The 20,285-nt window shown below is 44.3% G+C and overlaps 5 protein-coding genes across 7 annotated transcripts; 3 read left to right on the top strand and 2 right to left on the bottom strand.

Moving 5' to 3' along the window:
* Nucleotides 1–820: 820 nt before the first annotated feature.
* On the bottom strand, nucleotides 821–4,437 carry LOC108115985 (endoplasmic reticulum mannosyl-oligosaccharide 1,2-alpha-mannosidase). The gene is made up of 7 exons (XM_017227644.2): nucleotides 4,310–4,437; nucleotides 4,078–4,173; nucleotides 3,729–4,001; nucleotides 3,094–3,592; nucleotides 2,655–2,995; nucleotides 2,406–2,593; nucleotides 821–2,282 (listed from the first exon to the last, which is right to left on the bottom strand). Exons 2-7 carry the CDS (start codon nucleotides 4,162–4,164, stop codon nucleotides 1,628–1,630), a joined length of 2,043 nt encoding a protein of 680 aa, XP_017083133.1. The 5' UTR covers nucleotides 4,165–4,173; nucleotides 4,310–4,437; the 3' UTR covers nucleotides 821–1,627.
* Nucleotides 4,438–4,530: 93 nt separating this feature from the next.
* Nucleotides 4,531–7,925, top strand: LOC108116016 (pyruvate dehydrogenase E1 component subunit beta, mitochondrial). Of its 2 annotated transcripts, XM_017227701.2 has the most exons (6): nucleotides 4,531–4,606; nucleotides 4,673–4,913; nucleotides 5,562–5,723; nucleotides 6,721–7,132; nucleotides 7,198–7,317; nucleotides 7,473–7,925. In XM_017227701.2, the coding sequence occupies exons 2-6, from the start codon at nucleotides 4,722–4,724 to the stop codon at nucleotides 7,682–7,684; spliced, it is 1,098 nt and encodes a 365-aa protein (XP_017083190.1). In that variant the 5' UTR covers nucleotides 4,531–4,606; nucleotides 4,673–4,721; the 3' UTR covers nucleotides 7,685–7,925. The 2 variants fall into 2 exon arrangements, with proteins under 2 accessions (XP_017083190.1, XP_017083191.1); XM_017227702.2 differs by lacking the exons at nucleotides 4,531–4,606; nucleotides 6,721–7,132; nucleotides 7,198–7,317; nucleotides 7,473–7,925 and adding an exon at nucleotides 5,995–6,515 and having other exon boundaries at nucleotides 4,613–4,913.
* Nucleotides 7,926–8,124: 199 nt separating this feature from the next.
* On the top strand, nucleotides 8,125–10,591 carry LOC108116015 (beclin 1-associated autophagy-related key regulator). Its single transcript, XM_017227700.2, has 3 exons — nucleotides 8,125–8,529; nucleotides 8,591–9,642; nucleotides 9,718–10,591. Exons 1-3 carry the CDS (start codon nucleotides 8,228–8,230, stop codon nucleotides 9,870–9,872), a joined length of 1,509 nt encoding a protein of 502 aa, XP_017083189.1. The 5' UTR covers nucleotides 8,125–8,227; the 3' UTR covers nucleotides 9,873–10,591.
* A 31-nt stretch (nucleotides 10,592–10,622) lies between these two features.
* On the bottom strand, nucleotides 10,623–14,672 carry LOC108116014 (yemanuclein). Its single transcript, XM_017227699.2, has 6 exons — nucleotides 13,802–14,672; nucleotides 13,526–13,747; nucleotides 12,568–13,390; nucleotides 12,316–12,463; nucleotides 12,020–12,259; nucleotides 10,623–11,964 (listed from the first exon to the last, which is right to left on the bottom strand). The coding sequence occupies exons 1-6, from the start codon at nucleotides 14,039–14,041 to the stop codon at nucleotides 10,632–10,634; spliced, it is 3,006 nt and encodes a 1,001-aa protein (XP_017083188.1). The 5' UTR covers nucleotides 14,042–14,672; the 3' UTR covers nucleotides 10,623–10,631.
* Nucleotides 14,673–15,402: 730 nt separating this feature from the next.
* LOC108116048 (choline transporter-like 2) lies at nucleotides 15,403–20,260 on the top strand. Of its 2 annotated transcripts, none has more exons than XM_017227747.2 (4): nucleotides 15,403–15,517; nucleotides 15,783–16,059; nucleotides 17,317–17,648; nucleotides 17,772–20,260. In XM_017227747.2, the coding sequence occupies exons 3-4, from the start codon at nucleotides 17,325–17,327 to the stop codon at nucleotides 19,842–19,844; spliced, it is 2,397 nt and encodes a 798-aa protein (XP_017083236.1). In that variant the 5' UTR covers nucleotides 15,403–15,517; nucleotides 15,783–16,059; nucleotides 17,317–17,324; the 3' UTR covers nucleotides 19,845–20,260. The 2 variants fall into 2 exon arrangements, with proteins under 2 accessions (XP_017083236.1, XP_017083235.1); XM_017227746.2 differs by having other exon boundaries at nucleotides 15,403–15,507.
* The last annotated feature ends 25 nt before the right edge of the window (nucleotides 20,261–20,285 follow it).

The raw sequence follows: 20,285 nt of genomic DNA on the forward strand, positions 1-20,285 counted from the left end.
GAGACGGAATGCTTGTATTACGGTGTAGTCTGTAAGGGAACTTCAAGAGGTACCATATTTTAAGATGTGCTTCGTTTATTCAGGCCACCCATCCATGACCCCTTAACCTGAACCTGAACCATAACCTCCGTAACCCATCATCCATCACCCTTCCTCAAGACAAACTCTCCCACCTGTCCAGCGTCCCGGCTGAGTTGCATGATCTTGTATTTCTATTTTGAAACTTTCTAGTTATTATTCAAAGACAAATAACTTTCGTGTAAAAATGTATATGTAATAGCATAATTTAAGTTGGCAACCCAAAACTGAATAAATTTAAATTTAATTGATAGATTATTAACGCGAATTGTTTTAAGTTGTATTTAGAACAAAATCCATAACCATAACTCAAATCGATCGCCCCTCCCGCATACGCCACTCCGCAACAACAAAAACAAAAACCACAACAAAGAGCATGGTCGTCATTTGAATTGTTCAGCTAAATGTGTCTAAATGTAATTTAACATAAAGAGAAAACTAAAGATTTTTAAAGAAACATTGTGAGTTTTAATTAAACATCATCAACATAGGGAGAGAGAGACAGCAAAGCAAAGAAAACAACTTTAATATTTGATAGTTTATTAAGACCATCCATTCATAGTCGTCATAAACATTAAGTACATAAAACAAAACAGATTCAATATAAAAATCTCACTGAAACGCAACAAAACCGAAAACCCAACTGAAAACTGAAACTAAATAAAAAAGGAAATGCAATCAAAGTTCATGCATTTGCGTTTGTACTGGGTGAAATGTTCTTAGGAAAATAAAGAAAATTCCATACACTTTTAAAAACTATCGCATTTTATTATCGGGTTTGTTTTCAATACCACAGGTTGACAATGGGATCGAAAACGTTCTTGGCATCGCATTTTTTTTGAGATTCGTTTATTTCGTACATTTAAAATTACACACAAATCGGCTTTGTGCTGCGTGCAACTGACTTCCTAATATCATGATGATAACATAAACATAGACAATTAACTACAAGTGAAATTACAAGGTTAAAACCTCATGCTACTGGCTAATAAGACGGGCTAGAATTGGCCCAATATCATGTTCCAGTAGGTGCTTATAGTAGGAAATAAATTATTACAAAATAACATCAGTACAAAGCATATTATAAAACCGATCACTACCGATTTTAAAATGACGTTAAATAGGAAGATGGGATGGATCGATGATGTTATTCCATTCAAAATCGCTGGGGCAAATAATTATGGTGTATTCTATTGGAATAATATATAATTCCATAGCTAACGGATAATTAAGATTGCTGGCCTTGAATATATATATTTGGTTAAAATTTTAAACATTTTTGTATAGCAGTAAACGAAATGTTACCTACTGAACTTTTTGACCCTGCGATTAGAAATGATTCTCATCGATCCATCTTAATGTTAGGCATTGCTTTATTCGATTGGCTAACTGTGCCTAGCCCAGCCCTAAGCTTAGCATAGTATTTGGCATTTGCGCTAAAGTACGAATTCGAGTTAAACGATTGTTGCAGCCTAAATGCGTGGACTTCGTTAGTTTCGCTGGCGCAACTAAGTTGCGCTGTCCTCTATTTGTTTCTCTTAGGCGGTAGTTAAGTCTTGAGCGGATAGACCGGAAGTGGATGGCCCTCCGAGTTGAAGACCCATTGCTCCAGGTCGATTTCCTTACGGTCGTCGCTAAACAGAAGGTAGAAGTACTTGAGGGTCTCACTCATCCAAAAGCTCTCCATCAGATCACGAAGGCGCGTGTTCTGTGTGTTCTTCACATTGCCCATAGATGTGTAGCCTGCATTTACTTTGGCGTGAGTTTCAAACGCCTGGAATATGGTCCATCCCATGTCCTGGTATGTGCGATTGCCAGTTAACGAATAGAAGTAATAAAGACTTTCCACAAATTCTGGGCGCAGCAGGTTGTGGGCATCGTTTGGCTTTACGTAAATGTCCTGATCATCCTTTTCTGTTAGCGCAAAGTAAGAAATCTCTGCTGCCAAATGTGTGGGATTCATCATGTAGGTCTGGTAGCATGTATCCAATAAGTCCCGTGCAAGAATTAGATGAGAGTCCGGCATACCGTTCTGGTGACCCAAAAGCAAAGTGCCAGGCAGATAACACGTGAGGTGGTCCATTTTTGGCTTGAAATCTTTGCCATTGATCAGCTCGCCAATGTAAACCCAGTGCTCGCGTGGCGTACGTCGCATCAGTTGTGTTAGTACTCCATCCACTGCTTGCATATAATCCAGAATGAGACTAAAATAAATAATAAACAGAGGCTGAATAAAATAAACACATAACACTTGGTAATTAGCCAGGTGTTTTTTTCTACAGTTAAACATCTCTGATAAGACGTTTAGAGAGACATTTAATACTTACTTATCGTTATCCTTGCGACCTGTCTGTATCCACTGTTTTAGTAAGTACTCATAGTATGAATCACCGCGTGCACCGAGGGAAATGGTGGCATAGTTTCGGAAAGTTCCTGTGTTGGCGTTGATGAATATGGGTACAAGTCCATGGTTTTTATCCAAATCATGGACCTTTTCGTTTACTTTGTGAGCGACCTAAATAGCGTCAATTGCCTTATAAATACGAGTATGCCTTGTCTTTTACTGAGATATCTACCTGTTCATAAACAGAAATGTTTGTGGACCGACTCAAATCACGAAACTCAAGCTGAATGGTGGTGACTTCACTGGTGGAGCTATCTGGTGACCATTTGGGTGAATGTGCCGAAAGATCACCAAGGTTAACATCCGAATATGGAATATTTGATGGAGATAGGAAGGCGGGCAATAAACGGTTTCCCAATTCCGCTGCCTTAGCTAAAAACATTGTGTCGCCGCTCAAGTGATAGGCAGACAGCAATCCGCCAAGGACTCTTATGGTCACCTCGAAGAGGTTCACATCGCGCTTAGTATCAAAACGCAGTGAGTGCTCTACCCAGTCGCGTGCTTCCTTGAATTCTTTGGTGAAAAGGTATGCGTATTATTGACAAGTGAATATTACGATTTCGTGAGCATAAGGAAAAAGGCAATAAACAATCGACAAAACGCTAACTCACCGTCATCCAGTCCCATGATGTACATAGTGTCCAATGAATCTACAATGGTTAGTCCCAGACCAAACCACTCGTGGGAGTATTGGGAGATGGGTTTCAGGTTGTCATGTCCCCAGGCGTACTTTTTGTAGCCCGCCCAGGAGTGCTTGAAGGCGGTCACCACCGCTGACTGTCGTTCGTTGGTGGCTCCATGGAAGTGCTGACCCTTGGCCAGGATAGGCTTAATCTTTTTAAGGTGCTCTTTGAAGCTGACCCCACCCAGATTCAGTGGACTCTTTATAGCCTGATCGAGCTGCTCACGTTCGCTAAGCGGCTCCGTTGGCTCCTGTGCGACGGGCTCCTCCACATTGTTTAGGATGTCGATTCCTCCCATTTCCTGCTCCCTTTTATTCTCCGGCGGAGGCAAGGCTACTGCCTGCGGTGGTCCTTGGGCAGCCACTGTCTCTGGCAGACGAACCACGTTCTCAGCTGAGTTCGCTTCACCGTAGGCAATATCATTAAACTAAAATTGATAAATGATATCGTTATAAAATTTCACTGGAAGTGTGCCGGTAATAAATCAAAACCCCAATGGGCGTGCTATCTTAATAGGCACTTAGTCAATTAAGCACTTATCAATTATATGGGTTCTTATTTACCTTATCACTAAGAGGCTCCGCCCGGGGTGGTCTTTTATCTTCCAGAGCAGGATCCGCTGCAGTGTCATCGGGGATATTCTTATTAATTCCGGGATGATGGTGCGGATTTGGTTGGGGCATTTGATATGGAGCCACCACGGCCTTCTGGTCCACATCCCTTAGACTGGCGGCCAACAACTGATCGCCACTCAAGCAGAGCAACACCGTCACACAAAATGCAGTTATGCCTAGAATAATGAGATTACGCTGACACCGCGGCAACTGATTCCAAGCCTAAATTGAGGGAAATAGATATGTGCCTGACTTAATCCAAGATTGTGGAGGAGCAAATCTTCCGGTTTCTACACACCCGCCGCAGGCTCTTCCTTCCCCGCTCGTCCACTGAAGTCGGCGATCCCGTCGAGAGCGTTAGCGTTATATGACCACCTTCCTTCATTGCGCCTTCCTATATGGTAAATGAGTGGTAAAGTTCTCTGGGAAATTCCACACATTCGTCTAGAATAAAAATCGATTGCTATGCGCCGCTGCCAGTGAAGGCCTCTCCAACTAGTATGCTTTTTCACCAACTAATCATCTCTTACGTGCTGATGCAATTATTAATATTTAATAAGCTAAGAATATATACTAATTCGGCGCACTCTACGCGAAATAAAAAAATTCTGAAACTTTTTATTTTAGCATTTTTAGACCTTCTGCCGATACAACGACAATAGCGTTATCGATAATTTTTTTTATTAATGGTATTCAGTTAAAAAAGTTTCAAAGAGTGACCACATTCAATTTGGTATATTCTTGAGCATTCGAAAACTAGTACATTTTAAGCGTGCATCTCTGGTCACACACTGCATTTTCACGTCAAAATTTCGGGACGGAAGTCGGTGCGTAAAATCATTGTACATTTAAGTTAGATAATAGCTCTGAAGCTTTAAAAATTACACCTGTAGCCGGATACGAAACCAATAGACCCATAGGAAAGCGAACCACAAGCCGACGATGCTCCGATCCCGACTCATCCAGGCGGCCAGCTCCGCCCAGCGGGCGTTCTCCACCAGCCAGAAAGCGCTGGCGGCTAAGCAAATGACCGTGCGGGATGCACTCAACAGTGCGTTGGATGATGAGTTGGCCCGCGACGACCGGGTCTTCATCCTAGGCGAAGAAGTGGCCCAGTACGATGGTGCCTACAAGGTAAGGCATGGCAGTAAACTTTTCCCGTCCCCTGATTACGTAAACACCAGCCAGGCGATTGCGTTGACAGCTGATGCAGATGATAGGATAGGGGGAGTAGGAAGAACGAGGGGTGATATATGCGTGCTATATGTAACTACTGATAATGATTCCGAATAGGACGGCCCGAATCTAAATGCGTGATCGAAATTGACAAGGTCATGCAGAATGTGTGTGACTGTCTGCTGATAATACTTAATTGCCCCATAAAATCGCGATTTGTTTACCCATATGTGGGCGGATTGAGTGGCGGTAAATAGCAATATGGTTGACAAATGGATTTTGAGATATTCTTATTAATTATATATTTCATAATTACAAGATCTATAACATCTTCAGAGTAAAGGCGTTATCAATTTGTTATGTCTGTAAGGATAAACTGAACTGTTCCGAGCTGTAACAAGGTTTAACAAATACTTGCTTATTTATAAAGACACTTGAGAGATTAAACAGTTGAATAGAAATGTAAAAAATAATTTTATATTTAATTTTTGTTGTAAAGACTTTACTTTTGAAGGGTAATAAGTATATCAGGATTTATAATCATTCTGCATAAAAATATATTTGTTTTTATTCTAATATCTAAATCAATATTTCATTATGCCTTAGGTATCTCGTGGACTGTGGAAAAAGTACGGCGACAAGCGTGTCATTGACACGCCGATCACAGAGATGGGATTCGCTGGCATCGCCGTTGGAGCCGCCATGGCCGGTCTGCGCCCAGTTTGCGAGTTCATGACCTGGAACTTCTCCATGCAGGCTATCGATCACGTGAGTTTCGTCATCTTATTCCTAAAAACCACTTCCCGCACTCCAGCAGTAGGCTAACTACTCATATTATCTCATTGCCAATAAAAAGTAAAACAAAAGACCACGAAAATGAAATCCGAATGCCCCAAAACTCCACTAGCTAACTAATAGACCAATTCAACTGCAAGATCATTCCGCGGCGCTTAATGGGATAATATGGGTGGATTAGCTCCTGCCCTAATAGTAGATCGGACCTCACTAATCCCCACCCATATTATCCGATTACGTTCAGGAAAAGATACTCGATTGCGCCAGGCCGCCAGTGGGGGATCGTCCGCTGCCTTTGAGCCACATTATTGAAAGTCCTCGTTCCACCTGGCTCAACGAAATCAACGACATCCTGCACAGAGATCGAGTGGGCGAGGTGATTGCCCCACCGCTGGACAAAAGCAAGCCTGATAAAATGGAGGCAGCTCGCCTCATAGTCATCCGGCGGCGCAAGATGAAGAAGCACAAGCTTAAGAAGCTGCGCCGCAAAATGAAGTTCGAATGGGCCAAAGTGCGCCAACGTCGCGAAATGCGGAAGGAAAAGGCCTTCCAGGGCAAGCTCATGGCTCAGATCAAGCAGGCAGAGGCTTTTAGTGCGGAACAGCACGTGTCGGAGGTCCTTCGACAGGCCAATGAAACGCCTTTGCCGCGGTTCTGGAAGGGACGCCGCCTACCAGCATTTGTCATTAAGCAAAAACTAGGAATTAAGTAAAGATCGAGGTGGAAGTGAAGCTGAGTGTTAAAAATAAAGTGCGACTTAAAGTATTAATTTGATTTGCTATTAGACAGTTAGTGGGAGCGAGGATTCACTTCAAACAGGTTCTACATACCTTTAAAAACTTCATTATTTTGGCCTCATAAATTTTTTTAAGTTCCCTATTCCCATAAGTTCATTATTAAACAAAGGGTTCCCTTGATAAACGATAAATATTTCCCAAATATAATAGAAATCTCTTATTGCAATCTTCAGATCATAAACTCGGCCGCCAAGACCTTTTACATGTCCGCTGGTGCCGTCAACGTGCCGATTGTGTTCAGAGGACCCAATGGTGCCGCTTCTGGTGTGGCCGCCCAGCACTCCCAGTGCTTCGCCGCCTGGTATGCGCACTGCCCAGGTTTGAAGGTCATCTCGCCCTACGATTCCGAGGATGCCCGAGGCTTGCTGAAGGCTGCTATACGCGATCCCGATCCAGTGGTGTTCCTGGAGAACGAACTGGTCTACGGTACCGCTTTCCCTGTGGCTGACAACGTGGCCGACAAGGACTTCGTCGTGCCTATTGGTAAAGCGAAGATCATGCGACCGGGCAAGGACATCACCCTTGTGGCGCATTCGAAGGCGGTGGAAACATCGCTGCTGGCGGCTGCCGAACTGGCCAAGAAGGGTAGGATTTTGCGTAATTGTAATGATTAGAAAATCAGCTATCGTTTTGTTATATTCTTAACTCAGGCATTGAGGCCGAGGTGATCAACCTGCGCTCTATTCGTCCCTTGGACACGGCGACTATATTCGCCTCTGTTCGGAAGACTCACCATCTTGTCACCGTGGAGAACGGCTGGCCTCAGCACGGTAAGTGATCTTGCTAAGATAAGTAAGATCTTATATTCAGTAAATCTTATATATATCAATATATATTATATAGTTATAATTTTAAGTAAATTGTAATCCAAACAGTACTTTTTATGTTTTCTGTTCGATATTAATAAATTATTTTTATTTCTTAGGCGTCGGAGCTGAGATTTGCGCCCGCATTATGGAAGACCAGACCTTCTTTGAGCTGGACGCCCCTGTCTGGCGCTGTGCCGGCGTAGATGTGCCGATGCCCTATGCTAAGACTTTGGAGGCGCATGCTTTGCCCCGCGTGCAGGATGTAGTGGAGGCGACCCTTAAGGTCCTGGGCGGAAAGGCAGGAAAGGCTGTGGCCGCAGCCAAGTAGGGATACACGGTTAGCCGCACGATCAGTACCCCGAGCTAAATAAATTTACAGTCCTCTTCGAAACGCTGCCTCTGGTCTAACCGAGCTGCCTCCCATAATAGTGCACCGAACTGGAAATTCAATGTTTTGAAAATCAAGCAGCACCGATAACGGGTTTTGTTTCTTTTTCGAACTTTCTAGTTTAATTATTTGGTTATAGAAATCTCTTGTGAAATAAACGAAAACATTTAAATACGCTAAAGCTGTGTAACAAATGTTCTATTTAAGTTAAAGGATGCAGATTTAATTTAAACCCTTCAAATTATAAAGCCGAAACTTAAATTTACTTAGCCATTATTAAGGTTTGAAAGCAGCGCCCTTTTGCAGCTCTGAAATGGTTTTTCAGTACTATTTTTTACCCAAACATTCTCTAACACTGGCCAACACTTACGACAGCAAACTTTTTCCGATATCAAACTAATCGATAACGACAGCATATCGAAGAACGATAATAAAATTAACAATAACAAAAGATATAACAATAAATGCAATGCTCTGGCTGTAATGGCAAATAGTTCCAGCTCAGACGAAAGCTGCAAGGCCCCCGACAACTTCCGCATATCGAGTGCCTCCACAAACGGCGAAGACGAGGAGTCCAGCGATGTTGCAGGATACACAACAAAGCGCAGAACTACGGCGAAGGATCTGCTAAAGGATGCGAGCACCAAAAATGCGGGAGCCACTACTGGAATGGGTGCCCATATGCGGTGCCCCCTGTGCCACAGCTGCAGCTCTAGCCGATTTCACTGTCGCAATTGCGTCAGAAACGGAAACATTACTCACAGTCAGGCGGAAAGGCCCGAAAGGTTTGCTAGTCACCTTATCAGGAAAACACATGTAATCTTAATAGATCTTAAAATATTTCAGTCTAACGGAGAAGCAGCAGCGGTACATCAACCTGCAGGCGGGTCTTAAAACCTTCAGTACGCGCTACGAGCGCCTCATAGAGCAGCACCGCTCCAACGAGGATCGACTGATGGCCATTAAGGCCAAGCGAAAGCAACTGGAGCTCCTACAGCAACTCATCTCAGGAACGGGACAGAGATTGCGTATTCTGGGTGAGCGTCGTGACGAATTGCGTCGTGCCAATGCCGATAAGCGAAAGAATCTACCCAAATACCCTGATAAGGTAAAGATGCTCGAGGACTATGTGTTGGATCGCGTTGAGAAAATAGAAAAACTCAGGGAAACCCACCTAGGGCTCCTGGACAGCATTAAGCAGGCGGCACGACGAAGCATTCAGCAGCTGGTCACATATGTGTTTCCTATAGCCGAGGTAGTCCTCAAGGAGGAGCAACAACGAAGGGCCAGCGTGGAGCGCAGCGAGGAGGCCGAAACCATAGCGGCACTGGCCGATGCCAAAAATACATCATACATACGCGGTAAATGGGTTTTCCACGGCAGCGGGATCAGTGAAGTCCAATACAGAATTGTGGGACCTTCGTTGCCAGCAAATGGCGACTATACCGCCTACCTGGACTGGTTGGCAGACAACAAGGATGATGTGCCCAAGGCCACCGCAAACGAGATTACGCCTAGTCGGTTTGAGGCCTACCGTATTGTAGGCGCTCTTACCTATACGGCACAGCTGACACAGTTGCTCAGCTTTTACCTGAACGTGCGATTGCCGCACAAGATCGCCTACGGAGACTTCTGCCGTAAGCTGCTTAACGAGGAGCAGTTCCGGCGCAAGATCTCGCGCCTCAACTCCAATATCATGTATCTGGCTTATACGCAGCAGGTCAAGTTGCGCGCTCTGATCGAACAGCATACGTTGGAAAACCTACTGGCCATCTTGGACCTGGAGCGTAGCGATCTGGGTCGATTCGGCCATCTGGACGTTACCAATGCACCGCTTATGAAGTCAGTGGATTCCCTACTAATCGGCATCGAAACGGCCACGGAATCGGAGTCCGAGGGTGAGTTGAAGATTTAATACAAAAAATTCATTTAACTATTTAAAAATAATATCTGAAAAATGTAACGATTTTTAGATGAAAACTCCTTGCGCATGGATTGGGAAGCGGTGCCGAGTCTTACTCCTCAGCCGGAGTTGGCAGATCCTAATCTAATGCCGGCAGCCAACCAGCAGTCAACCATTGCATTCGTGCGTATGGCGGCCACTTCGGTGCTGCGGTGGATCAAGTAATCCCAGACCAACCAAACCCTGATCCTCCGGCAATATCATCAACAGACACGTGTGTTATCTTTTACAAATTAGGCTAAGTTATCGTTTCTGTGACAGTGTGTCGGAGTTTCTCGGCAGTCGCTGGTTTTAGCGTTATCTTTGGGTTTACAGAACTAATTTTGTATCAATTCTATATACATATATTTGCCGTGTGTAAAAGAGCGCCTATTAATTTACTTTTATTACATAACTTATTCGTCTTTATTTAATAAAAATGGTTCTCTATAAATAAAAATATATATAAATTTGCTTTGTTAATGTTTGCAAAGTACACTGACTTAGTAGGTAAACGACTCATGAGAAAACAATAATTAAACTGGTGCAAATGATTGGAAGGCAGACACAGCTGCGAATGAAACCTACCTAGAACCAGCTCTAGAATCTTAGATTAGAATCGCAAGGGAACGAGCTGAGTGACCCTAGCTATATGAACTTTGTGGGCAGTTGTTTCGTGGGCGGGTGAGCAGCTCCACTCGTGGTCACCACTTCGCCGGCAGCGCTGGGTTGCGGCAGGCTGGGCTTAACAAATACTTGTGGCAGTGTGTTGGCAGAGGCTCCCACTTGGGCAGCTGACATGGAGACGGATCCGTTAGCCAGCAGGTCGTAGCGCGGCGAGGCGTGGCTCATCGTCGAGAGCACGATGGCAGCAGCCATCGCCTCCTGATTGTAAAAGGCCGTCACTGCAGCTGGAATTGGCTGCTGTGCGACCGGACCCGATTGTCATTGTCGCGAAGGCGTACTTGGGGCAGAGGATCCCATTCCTCCGCTGGCTCCCTTGACGCCACTAGGCGAAAAGGCCGCTTTGATGAGCTGTTTCTCCATCTCCTTTAGATTTGACATGGTCTTCATTATATGCGGATCAGTGAGATCGTACACTGGGCCCAGGGTTCTGGGGTTGTTGTAAATGTACATGTTATTCGCGCTGAAACCCAGGGATCCATTGATCTGCCCCACTGCTCCCAAGGACGATCTTCCTCTATTCTGAGATTTGTTCTTGGGTTTTGGTTGGACTTTCTTTTGGGTCTTCGAGGCAGGAAAAACACCAACGATCTCTACTCCATCTGATTCGCTGCTGCTCTCCCTGCCTACCGGTGTTGTCTGAGCAGTCTTAGCGGTGGAGGTGATGACAGTGGTGGTGGCAGCCAGCTGCTTGGATGTCTGTAGTATTTCGCTGGTGCATTGGTAGTCATCCAGGTTGATCACATGCGGAGAGGGCCGCGCCCCCACAATCACCTTGGCTTGGCCTTCGCTAGAATGCGGACTAGGATTCCCACTGGCGGCCAAGGTGGCGGCCGTAATCAGATTGTAAAAGTTGCTACTACTATTAAGATCAGTTTTTCGGCTAGGAGATGCCAGGTCCAGAACTGTACTGGCAGCTGCCACGGCAGCGGCATTTAGAACAGCTGCCTGGGCCGAGGTGCTTGGCATGGAGAGCAGCGTATCCAGGTGTGGCAGGTGGTTGTTATTATTGCTAATGGCTGGCACACTGACTGCCGCCGTGGCAGCGGGTGCCAGCTGGAATTGCGGATGCTGTAGCAGCTGTGGTTGCTGCGGTATCTGCTTGGCAACCTTTTTCTTCGGCGGTTTGCTGGTTTGTTTGGGCATCTCCTTTAGCTTGCGCTTCAGGCTATTGGAGGAGGCACTTGTAGCTGAGTCCGTGTCGGAGTTTCCTCGAGATCGGATTTCCTCCACTGGCTTCAGGTAGCTGCTTGCATGCGGCATTTGCTCAGGGGCAGATGCAGCAAGTTTCGGTGAAGCGGGAACCGAAATAGTCTTCGGCTTCTCCTTTGCTTTTATTTTAGTGTTCTTGTACCTGGTTATTTCCCGTTGCAGCTCATCCAAACGCATCCAGCCTGGCGGCCACAGTTCCACCACCTTCTTCTTGAGATACCAATTGATGAACTCCTCCAGCGAGTCTTTTCGCTTAGCCAAAACCGCATAGGATGTCCAGCGTGCTTGGTATACATTGTACAGCAGGTGACGCAACTCGCTGGTCCATTGGAACTTCTTGCGCGGCATCTTTGGCGGTAACTCAGAGTTCACGTCCGTAGCTCTGAAATAGATAAACGTAATAACGCGGAAGTTGAAAAGGTCTCTAGTATACTCACGCTTGTTCCGCAAATGTTCGCAGTTCAGTTTCATAGTCAGCGATCGCCTTAGGCATGACCACTGCTACAGCCCAACGCAGCTTATCCAGCATATTGGTGGTCTTATTCTTCTCCTCCTTTGCGCGCACTTGCTTTCCTTTGCGTAGCATGTAGTACTTGGGCAACTGTAGCTGATATTCGATATGCGAAAATACCATATTGCGTTCGTTGCGGTCCGTACATAGCACCGCCTCATACACTCTGGAGAATATTATAAGATTAGTCACTTCTTTCTTGTATAAAAACGGTAAAATCACCTGAGCAATAAAGGAGTGAGCTTGGCATCTAGGTTAAACTTCTTGCCACACAAATCTCTACTCCTAACTGCTTCTTTGAAACTGTTTACTGCGGTCAAAATATCCGCATCCAGCGTAGTGGGCAGCAGAGTGTCGGCAGTACGAAGATCTTAAAGGAAAAAAGATAAGTTTGTAGTTATCAAGAAATTTTAAATAAGATTTTAACTGCCTTGATTTTATACTCGTATCATTAGTTTCCCAATATTAACTCACTTTCCTGTCCTTCTTTGCTTTGCTGAGCGCCCTGCCTGTCTCCTCGACCTTGCTCCGTTGCCGACTCCATGTCGCTGCTGTCGCTGCTGGAAACGTCCGTAGAAATGCATTTTAGCTCGCCGTTCGCGACACCCTTCACAGCTGCCGCGCCGCTCTGCGACTTAAGGAAACTGTCCCGCTTCGCCTTCAACATGTCTTTGACAGTTGTCGTCTTCACCACCTTTTTCAATGCTTGAGCCTGAGCCTGACTCTGAAGCATGGCATGAAACTGTCCGGGTTGCTGAATCTGTGTCTGGGGTTGCCCTTCTTCCGTATCCGAAATCTCCACCGTACTAGGCCGAGGCGAGTTTGAGGACGAGGAGGTAGTGACCGGCTTAATTGGTGGCTTTTTAGCTCCCGCCGATGAATTGGAGCTTGGCTTTCTTTTTTCCGTAACGATGACCTTTGGCCGCTTGGCCGCATGATTGTCCTTGTACTTGCTGGATTTGGCCGTGGCTGCAGAGTCTTCGTCTTCAAGACTCTCGCTTTCAGAGTCGTCCTCGGAATCGCTTTCGTCCTCCTCATCGGAATCGTCCTCGGAGTCGCTTTCCTCTTCCTCTCCATTGTTGTCGTCATCGTTCTCGTCGTCATCGTCGGAAGAAGAAGATGAACTTTCCGAACTAGACGAGACCATGCGCTTGCGCGATCGCTCCGGCATTTTGATGATGGCATCTGTTCGCGTAGTATAGGACTTTTTGGTGAGGTTTTTGAACTCTAAGGCGCCGCAGTTGATGTAGAAGCCGCCTTCCAAAGTTTCCGCCTCCTCCGGGATGATTTCGTCGTACTAAAAAGGAAGTACAGCGGAAAGTTTTAGGTAAATTATGTCTCATTCATTCAAAAATTGCTAGACAAAAAGTAGTATATTAGGTCAAGAATATTAAGTATATATATGTATATATACTCATAAACGTATTCTTACAGCTTCAGTATTGTCGATGAAGGAGTCCGACTCATCGTATCCTATTCCAATATCGCGGTAGTCGTCTTTTTTGCTCTTGCCCCTTCCAGTGGCATAGGAGTTGCCGTATTTGGCCTCCAGCTCCTTGACTATCCTGGCCACATCGTCATCGTTGTCTGCAAAGGGATCAGTGCCGGCGGCACCATTGCAATTCGTAACCTGCTTCAGCTTTTTTGCCTTTTTCTGTGGGATGAAACTCTTTAGAGGGCGATTCAGTTGATGGATTTAATAACATACCTTCTCTAAGTACAAAAGCCGGGAGTAGTTAAACTCGGGATACTTGTTTGAATCTGTCTCGAACAGATCGAGTTTGATACGGATGCACTTGGCAGTCTTGGTCGTGGGTTTGGAATTGTTATTTGATACTGTGGACGGGACATCCGGCTCCAGGAAGTTGCTTCCGAAGCGCGAGAAGCCCACATCGCCCTGGATGATCGAGGTGAGGGTGACGCGCTTGTGCTCGCCCCCCCTTGACATGTCCGGCGGGCAAAGTTACGGATTATCAATAGGAGAGGATTTATTCGAACTAAAAGGGCCTTCCCGCCCTTTTTTTCGAAAGAGCCGCGTGTTCTTCGTCGCGCTCTCTCCCTCTCTCTCGCAGCTAAACAAAAACAACTGAGAAGTCGCTGCTGCTCCTCCTCCTTCTTTTCCTCCTTCTTCTTCTTCTTCTGGGGATGTCTGATTTAGGTTTTCTGCACGTACACCAAGTAACAACAACCACTTAATAACCGTGGCAATTTCACACTTGCCTAGTTGTCCCACAAGTACTGTTTATCAACATAAACAAATAGAGAGGACCTGCGCCGGATTGCACTGCTTTAATCGCCTCCCGATTTGCAGCTGCATCTGCCGACCACGGCCACAAATAATTGTCACTTTTCTGGGGGAAAGAAAAAGTGGAAACTTTTTTGGGGGGTTTCGAATTGATGAGCTCTGCCGGCACGAAAACAACACAATCTTTATCGGCAGGACACCGGGGACTAAACACACTCAATCGACGCTACCAAAAGGGACATTTAAACTATTTGGGCCAAGCGCTTTTCGCACGGCCAAGAGCGCGATTCTTAAATTGTTTCTTATTAAAATCCTCAACGCTACATTCTCTCCGCTCCACCCCTCTCCATGATCCGACCCTGCTTTTGGCTTTCGCAGCCGCGTTGCGCAGCACTGGTCGCGGTTTTCGCAAATTACACAAAGGCGTTCACACTGCGCGCAGCAAAGGTGACACTTGCAGCGCTTTGTTGCAGCAATTACAAAGTTCTTGTTATAGCTGTTCTATAATCAGCATTTAATTTAACGATTCGGAAACAATTCAAATATTAAAGGCTATATCTTATTTTTAAAACATTCGCAATTTACGATCTCACGTTATAAGCTGTTTTAATACAATCTCTTTTAAAACAACTTTATGTTTATTACCAAGTTGTGAGAAGAGACTTACAACAATGTCCTCGATCATATGATTGTAAATTAGTTCTGGCTTTAATATATACAATAATTATTTATTGTTGTTATGTAATCTCTTTTTCTAACTATAAATTAACATGAGTGTTGAAATTCTTGTATTATCAGATATTTTCTTATATATAATAGCTTAAAAGAATTTTACATTAACGGAAAGTGTATAAAACGAAAACTAATTAATTTAAATTTGATATTATTTATTTAAACCCCAACAATCTAAGAAATGATGTATGTACGTATCTGACTGCCAACACTCAGCACTAATTGCAATGCATCCCTGTGCAGCCCGCACTTTCAACATACATTTCAGGTTTGTTTTGACCAAAACGCTCCGTTGTGCAACACTGGCAGAAACAGCTGCTGTGGAGTTGGGGGTCGCTGGTGGGGGCCATTTTTTGTGGCGAGTATTCAGTATTAATTCGTTTGTGGAGCTGTTTATTTCGCTTCGTGGAAAACCAAGTGGTTACCGTTTAATTACCGTAAGTGCAAGTGAGTCGCAGTACGTGAGCTAGGGTGTATAATATCGCCCGTAAAACAAAAAAAAAACATAAACAAAAAGAGTTGCATGCACAGAAATTCGAATTCGGTCGAAACTGCAAGCTGTTATTATAACGGGAATGGCTAGTGCTAGTTATCGGGTGAAAACGATTAGGATTGTGCAATTAACAAAAGTGTGCCGTGCTGCTCTTTTCACAATCCAATCCCCAAGTGGTACACACCAACATAAATACTTATGCTGCCTTTATGCTTGCAGCCCCCACTATAAGGTCTGATATTCACGAGTGCAAGTGACCGACGTCCAAAGAGCAACGCTCGGGTGCAGTGCTCTGACAAAGGCTTCCCGCTTTTAGTGGTCCGGTGACTTTCGCCGGAGAAGTGACTCCATCCCAGGAATCAAGCTAAACAAAAAGCCCCAACCCACTTGTAATAGTGTCATGAGACAATAAGGGAGCATAAAGAAAGAAAGGAAAAGCGAAGAGAAGAGTAAGGCTCCTTTGTCACATCTCTGAAAGAATCTCCGTGGAACATTGGTGAGTAATACCCCCTATTAGTAAATTACGGGGCCTTGTACTTGTAGCTCTAAAACTACAAAGAAAATCGTTGAAATGGAAAACAAGACGTTACCATTATAAGATAAGAACTGGGACTGCTTTCTTTTATCTCAGGTGACGTAGTTCAAGGCAAACACAGTACACAGTTGCTTCCGAGAAATCTGAGGTTGTAAAACATTTTGAATGTTTTTAATTTTTGTAAATGGTTTTAAAAAATATATTATTTTAAGGAGTTCAAAAACAGAAGATTCGTTCTTGTTTTTAGCCTTTGGTTAGGGTTTATTCTATTGGCTATCTCTAACGAAAGGCTTAATAAGACAATGTTCACTCTTCCGAGTGCCTCCTGTGTCACTGGTGAAATGATAAACTGCTCAAGGCATTGAAATTCCCATATCGAAATGGAGTTACGGCAATCGACCTTGAAACATGTGGCCCAAACTGCCTTGCCAACCAAAAATGGTTGTCAAATTTTCTATGAAAATCAATGTTTTTTTCAGCAGCGGGTTTTTCATTTTAAATGGACAGAAGCCGCAAACAAAAATAAAGCGATACAAATAAACAAACAACTCGCAGCAACAAGTGAAAATTTAATTTGCTTTTTAATGCGTCATTATTGCCAATTTATGACATGCTCGAGTTGCTTTTCATCTACGTTTTCGCCGGTTTTTCGCATTCCCAACAGATCCGCTCAGTTCACGATCACGATCGTTATCAGAGAGATAGAATGTTAGCAAATGGCACTTAACCTTTTTTATTTGTTTTCCATTTCTTCTTCAGATTAATTAAATAGTAATCTACATATATGATAGCGCCAATTTCTTTTTATATACTCGAGTATATTTATTTATAAAATAAATATTATTAAACAAACAATTGTATCGATTACATTATGTTTGTAATGCTTAATAACTGAGGCAAGGAAATTCTTAACAATTTAGAGTGCATAGGGGGAAAGCCTATCTCTTGGAAGACATGTTATCAGAAATAATATTACTAAGAAAAATTTGTTATCGTTGATGCATCAACATTCCTATTTCCCCATCTAGTACAAAGAGAACACAACCACCCACTACATATTTGTGGTTCCATTTTTAAAACAATGACGCATCTACGGAAATAAATTACATGAACTATGGCTGACAGTTCAGACTCATTACCTAGAGACGACAACCCATCGATGATAGTTCAACATACATGCATATAAATATATCATTCGATGCTTCATTTGTTTTTCAGTAAGAGATATGACCGAAAGCGTGGAGCTGATGAACAAGTACGGCGAGCCACTGCGCTACGACCGAAATTTTACGGGTCCTCGGCAAAGAGATCGTAGCTGCACTGATGTGCCCTGCCTGCTGCTTTTTGCCCTATTCCTGGCTGGATGGGGATTCATCGCTCATTACGCTATCAAGACTGGGGATCTCAACAAACTTTTGGTGCCCACGGACTCATTCAACCGGAAGTGCGGCATGGACTCCGGGGTGCTAAATAAGGAAAACCTATTCTTTTTTGATTTGAACCAGTGCATTGATCCAATCGTACCCCTGACGGGATGTCCCACTCCCCAGGTATGTAAAAATTAAGCCCTGATTATGATTAAGTCGCTACAATTTTAATTGCTTTATAAAAAACCAATAATGTACCGAGGAAATAATTAGCTTTTAATTTAACTGAAAAATTTATTTTTAAAGGTTTGTGTGGAGACCTGTCCTAGCCAAACGTTCGTCTGGGACACTATGAAGGACAAACTTAGCTTCCCGGAGCTGAAAAGTCGCCTAATCTGTTTGACAGACGAGCACAAGTCGAAAATTAGCAACAAAGGAGACATTGAAGAGGCCATTAAGCAAAACCAATGTGCTCGCTGGTATATCAAGAGTGCTCCATTCCTCAAAAGATGCCTCTTTGAATTCTCCCAAGGCGTATGCGATTACATTCCATCATTCCTTCTACAGGGAGGTAGATCAAGACGAGAGCTGCAGCTGTTGCCAGGGAACACCACCACGGAAGCCCAACTGCAGGCACAGGTTATGGCCCTTAGCATGGCAAAGGCCCAGGCTCTAGTTGTTCCGCAGGAAAATAGCAAACAGACGCCAGTAGATGAGGAACCGATCATCCAGTGCAAACGCAGACTCAACGAGGCTGTCATCAAGGAGAAGATGATGCAGACGGATACGAGACTGGCAAAGCTGGTGGGAAATATGGTGGCCCACTTTTACAACGGCACGCACGACGCTCAGCGTTTGGGTGAGGAGATTGTGGAGGACCTGGTCAACTCCTGGTCTATTGTTTTGGTTGCATGCTTTTGCACGCTAATTGCCTCATTGATTTATATTGCTCTTATGCGATGGCTCTCTGCTCCGATCCTCTGGTTTTCCATCTTCGGTGTGCTTATCGGCCTTCTCGTTGGCATCTATTACACCGTCAATCAATACATATTTTGGGAGAAGACACCCACGGTACCGATTCACGGCTTGAATCTTCAATCGACAGTCAAGAACGTTCTCCAAAATCAGAACACTTGGCTCTACTTGTCTATCTTCGTGGGCCTGTGCTTCGTGGTCATTCTATTGCTTGTGATTGTGCTGAGAAAGCGCATCCGGATAGCGATTGCCCTAACTAAGGAGGGTAGCAAAGCCGTGAGCAGTGTGATAAGTACCGTGTTCTTCCCCATCTTCTCCTGGATACTCTTTATTGCTGCCATTGCGTTTGCCATCGCCGTGGGCTTGTATCTGGGCTCAATTGGAGATCCTTCGTTTAGAATGGTCCGCCAGTTGACAGAAAGTGGAGAAGTGACCACCGAGGATTGCATCTGCGAGGGTCCAGCAATTAACTACACTGTGGGAGGACCCTGCGACCCAAAATTGTTCCAACAACATTGCTCAATACGGCAGACCGGATTTTTCCAGCAATCACAGCGGACAGCCTGTACGAAAACCACCTGCAGCTTTGACTCGATTGATAACCCGACTGAGATAAAGTGGGCCATCTTTTATAACGTCTTTGGATTCCTTTGGCTGAGCTTCTTCATATCCGCCTTCAGCTACATGGTGCTGGCTTCGACGTTCGCCCGTTGGTATTGGACCTTTAAGAAGAGGGATGTACCGTACTTCACCCTTACAAGAGCTTTTTGTCAAACTGCATTCTATCACTTAGGTACCGTAGCCTTCGGGTCCCTGATCCTTGCCATTGTCCGTATGATCCGCCTTGTGCTAGAATACATCCACGAGAAGCTTAAAAAGTACGACAACGCGGTCACACGAGCCATCCTCTGCTGCATGCGTTGCTTCTTTTGGCTGCTGGAGACCTTCCTTAAGTTCCTCAATCGGAATGCATATATCATGTGCGCCATCCACGGCAAGAACTTCTGTTCCAGTGCCGCGGACTCGTTTAACCTCATTATGAGGAATTTCCTGCGTGTAGTGACGCTAGACCAGGTCACGGACTTTTTGTTCTTTCTATCAAAACTGCTGCTAACAGCAGGCGCGGGTGTATCCACCTACTACTTCCTGGTTAATAATCCGACCATTATTCAGCTACATTACAATGCGGTACCCACCACGGTGGTGGTAATTGCCGCATTTCTCATAACGAGCGTGTTCTTTGGTGTCTACTCGACGGCCGTGGATACGCTGTTCCTCTGTTTCCTGGAGGACTGCGAACGAAACGACGGCTCACCGGAGAAGCCCTACTTTATGTCCAAGCAGCTAATGAAGATCCTAGGCAAGAAGAACAACCTTCCGCCGCGTCAGCGTCGCGGGAAGTAAGAGATTTTCACGGGAAACGGCAGTGCAAATTATCAGTTAATTGATATAAAAGATATATATGTATATATATATATATAAATATTTAATCTATCCCGAAATCGAAGGTGTTGTGAGCGATTGCTCAACGAACTGCAATAGGGTTTGCATGAAATGCTGAATTCTTTGCCAGTACTCTTAATCTTTAATCTAAGGTATATAATACGCCAGTATCCATATGAAAAAGATTTTTGAGCGACTAGACGTGCGATCGGATTGGACATGTGATAGGCGCGGACCATAAAGACCAAAAGCAATTTAATACAATTATTTGTAGATACACAAAAGTACATATCTCACATTCATGACATTTAGGTTAATAATAAACTTATAACAGTTTCAATATAATTTCGAATTTAATAAAAATGAATTTCATTGAAGTCATATTTTTATGTTATTTTACTT

The sequence above is a fragment of the Drosophila eugracilis genome, unplaced genomic scaffold (genome assembly GCF_018153835.1).
Source record: "Drosophila eugracilis isolate 14026-0451.02 unplaced genomic scaffold, ASM1815383v1 contig_616, whole genome shotgun sequence".
NCBI lineage: Eukaryota > Metazoa > Arthropoda > Insecta > Diptera > Drosophilidae > Drosophila > Drosophila eugracilis.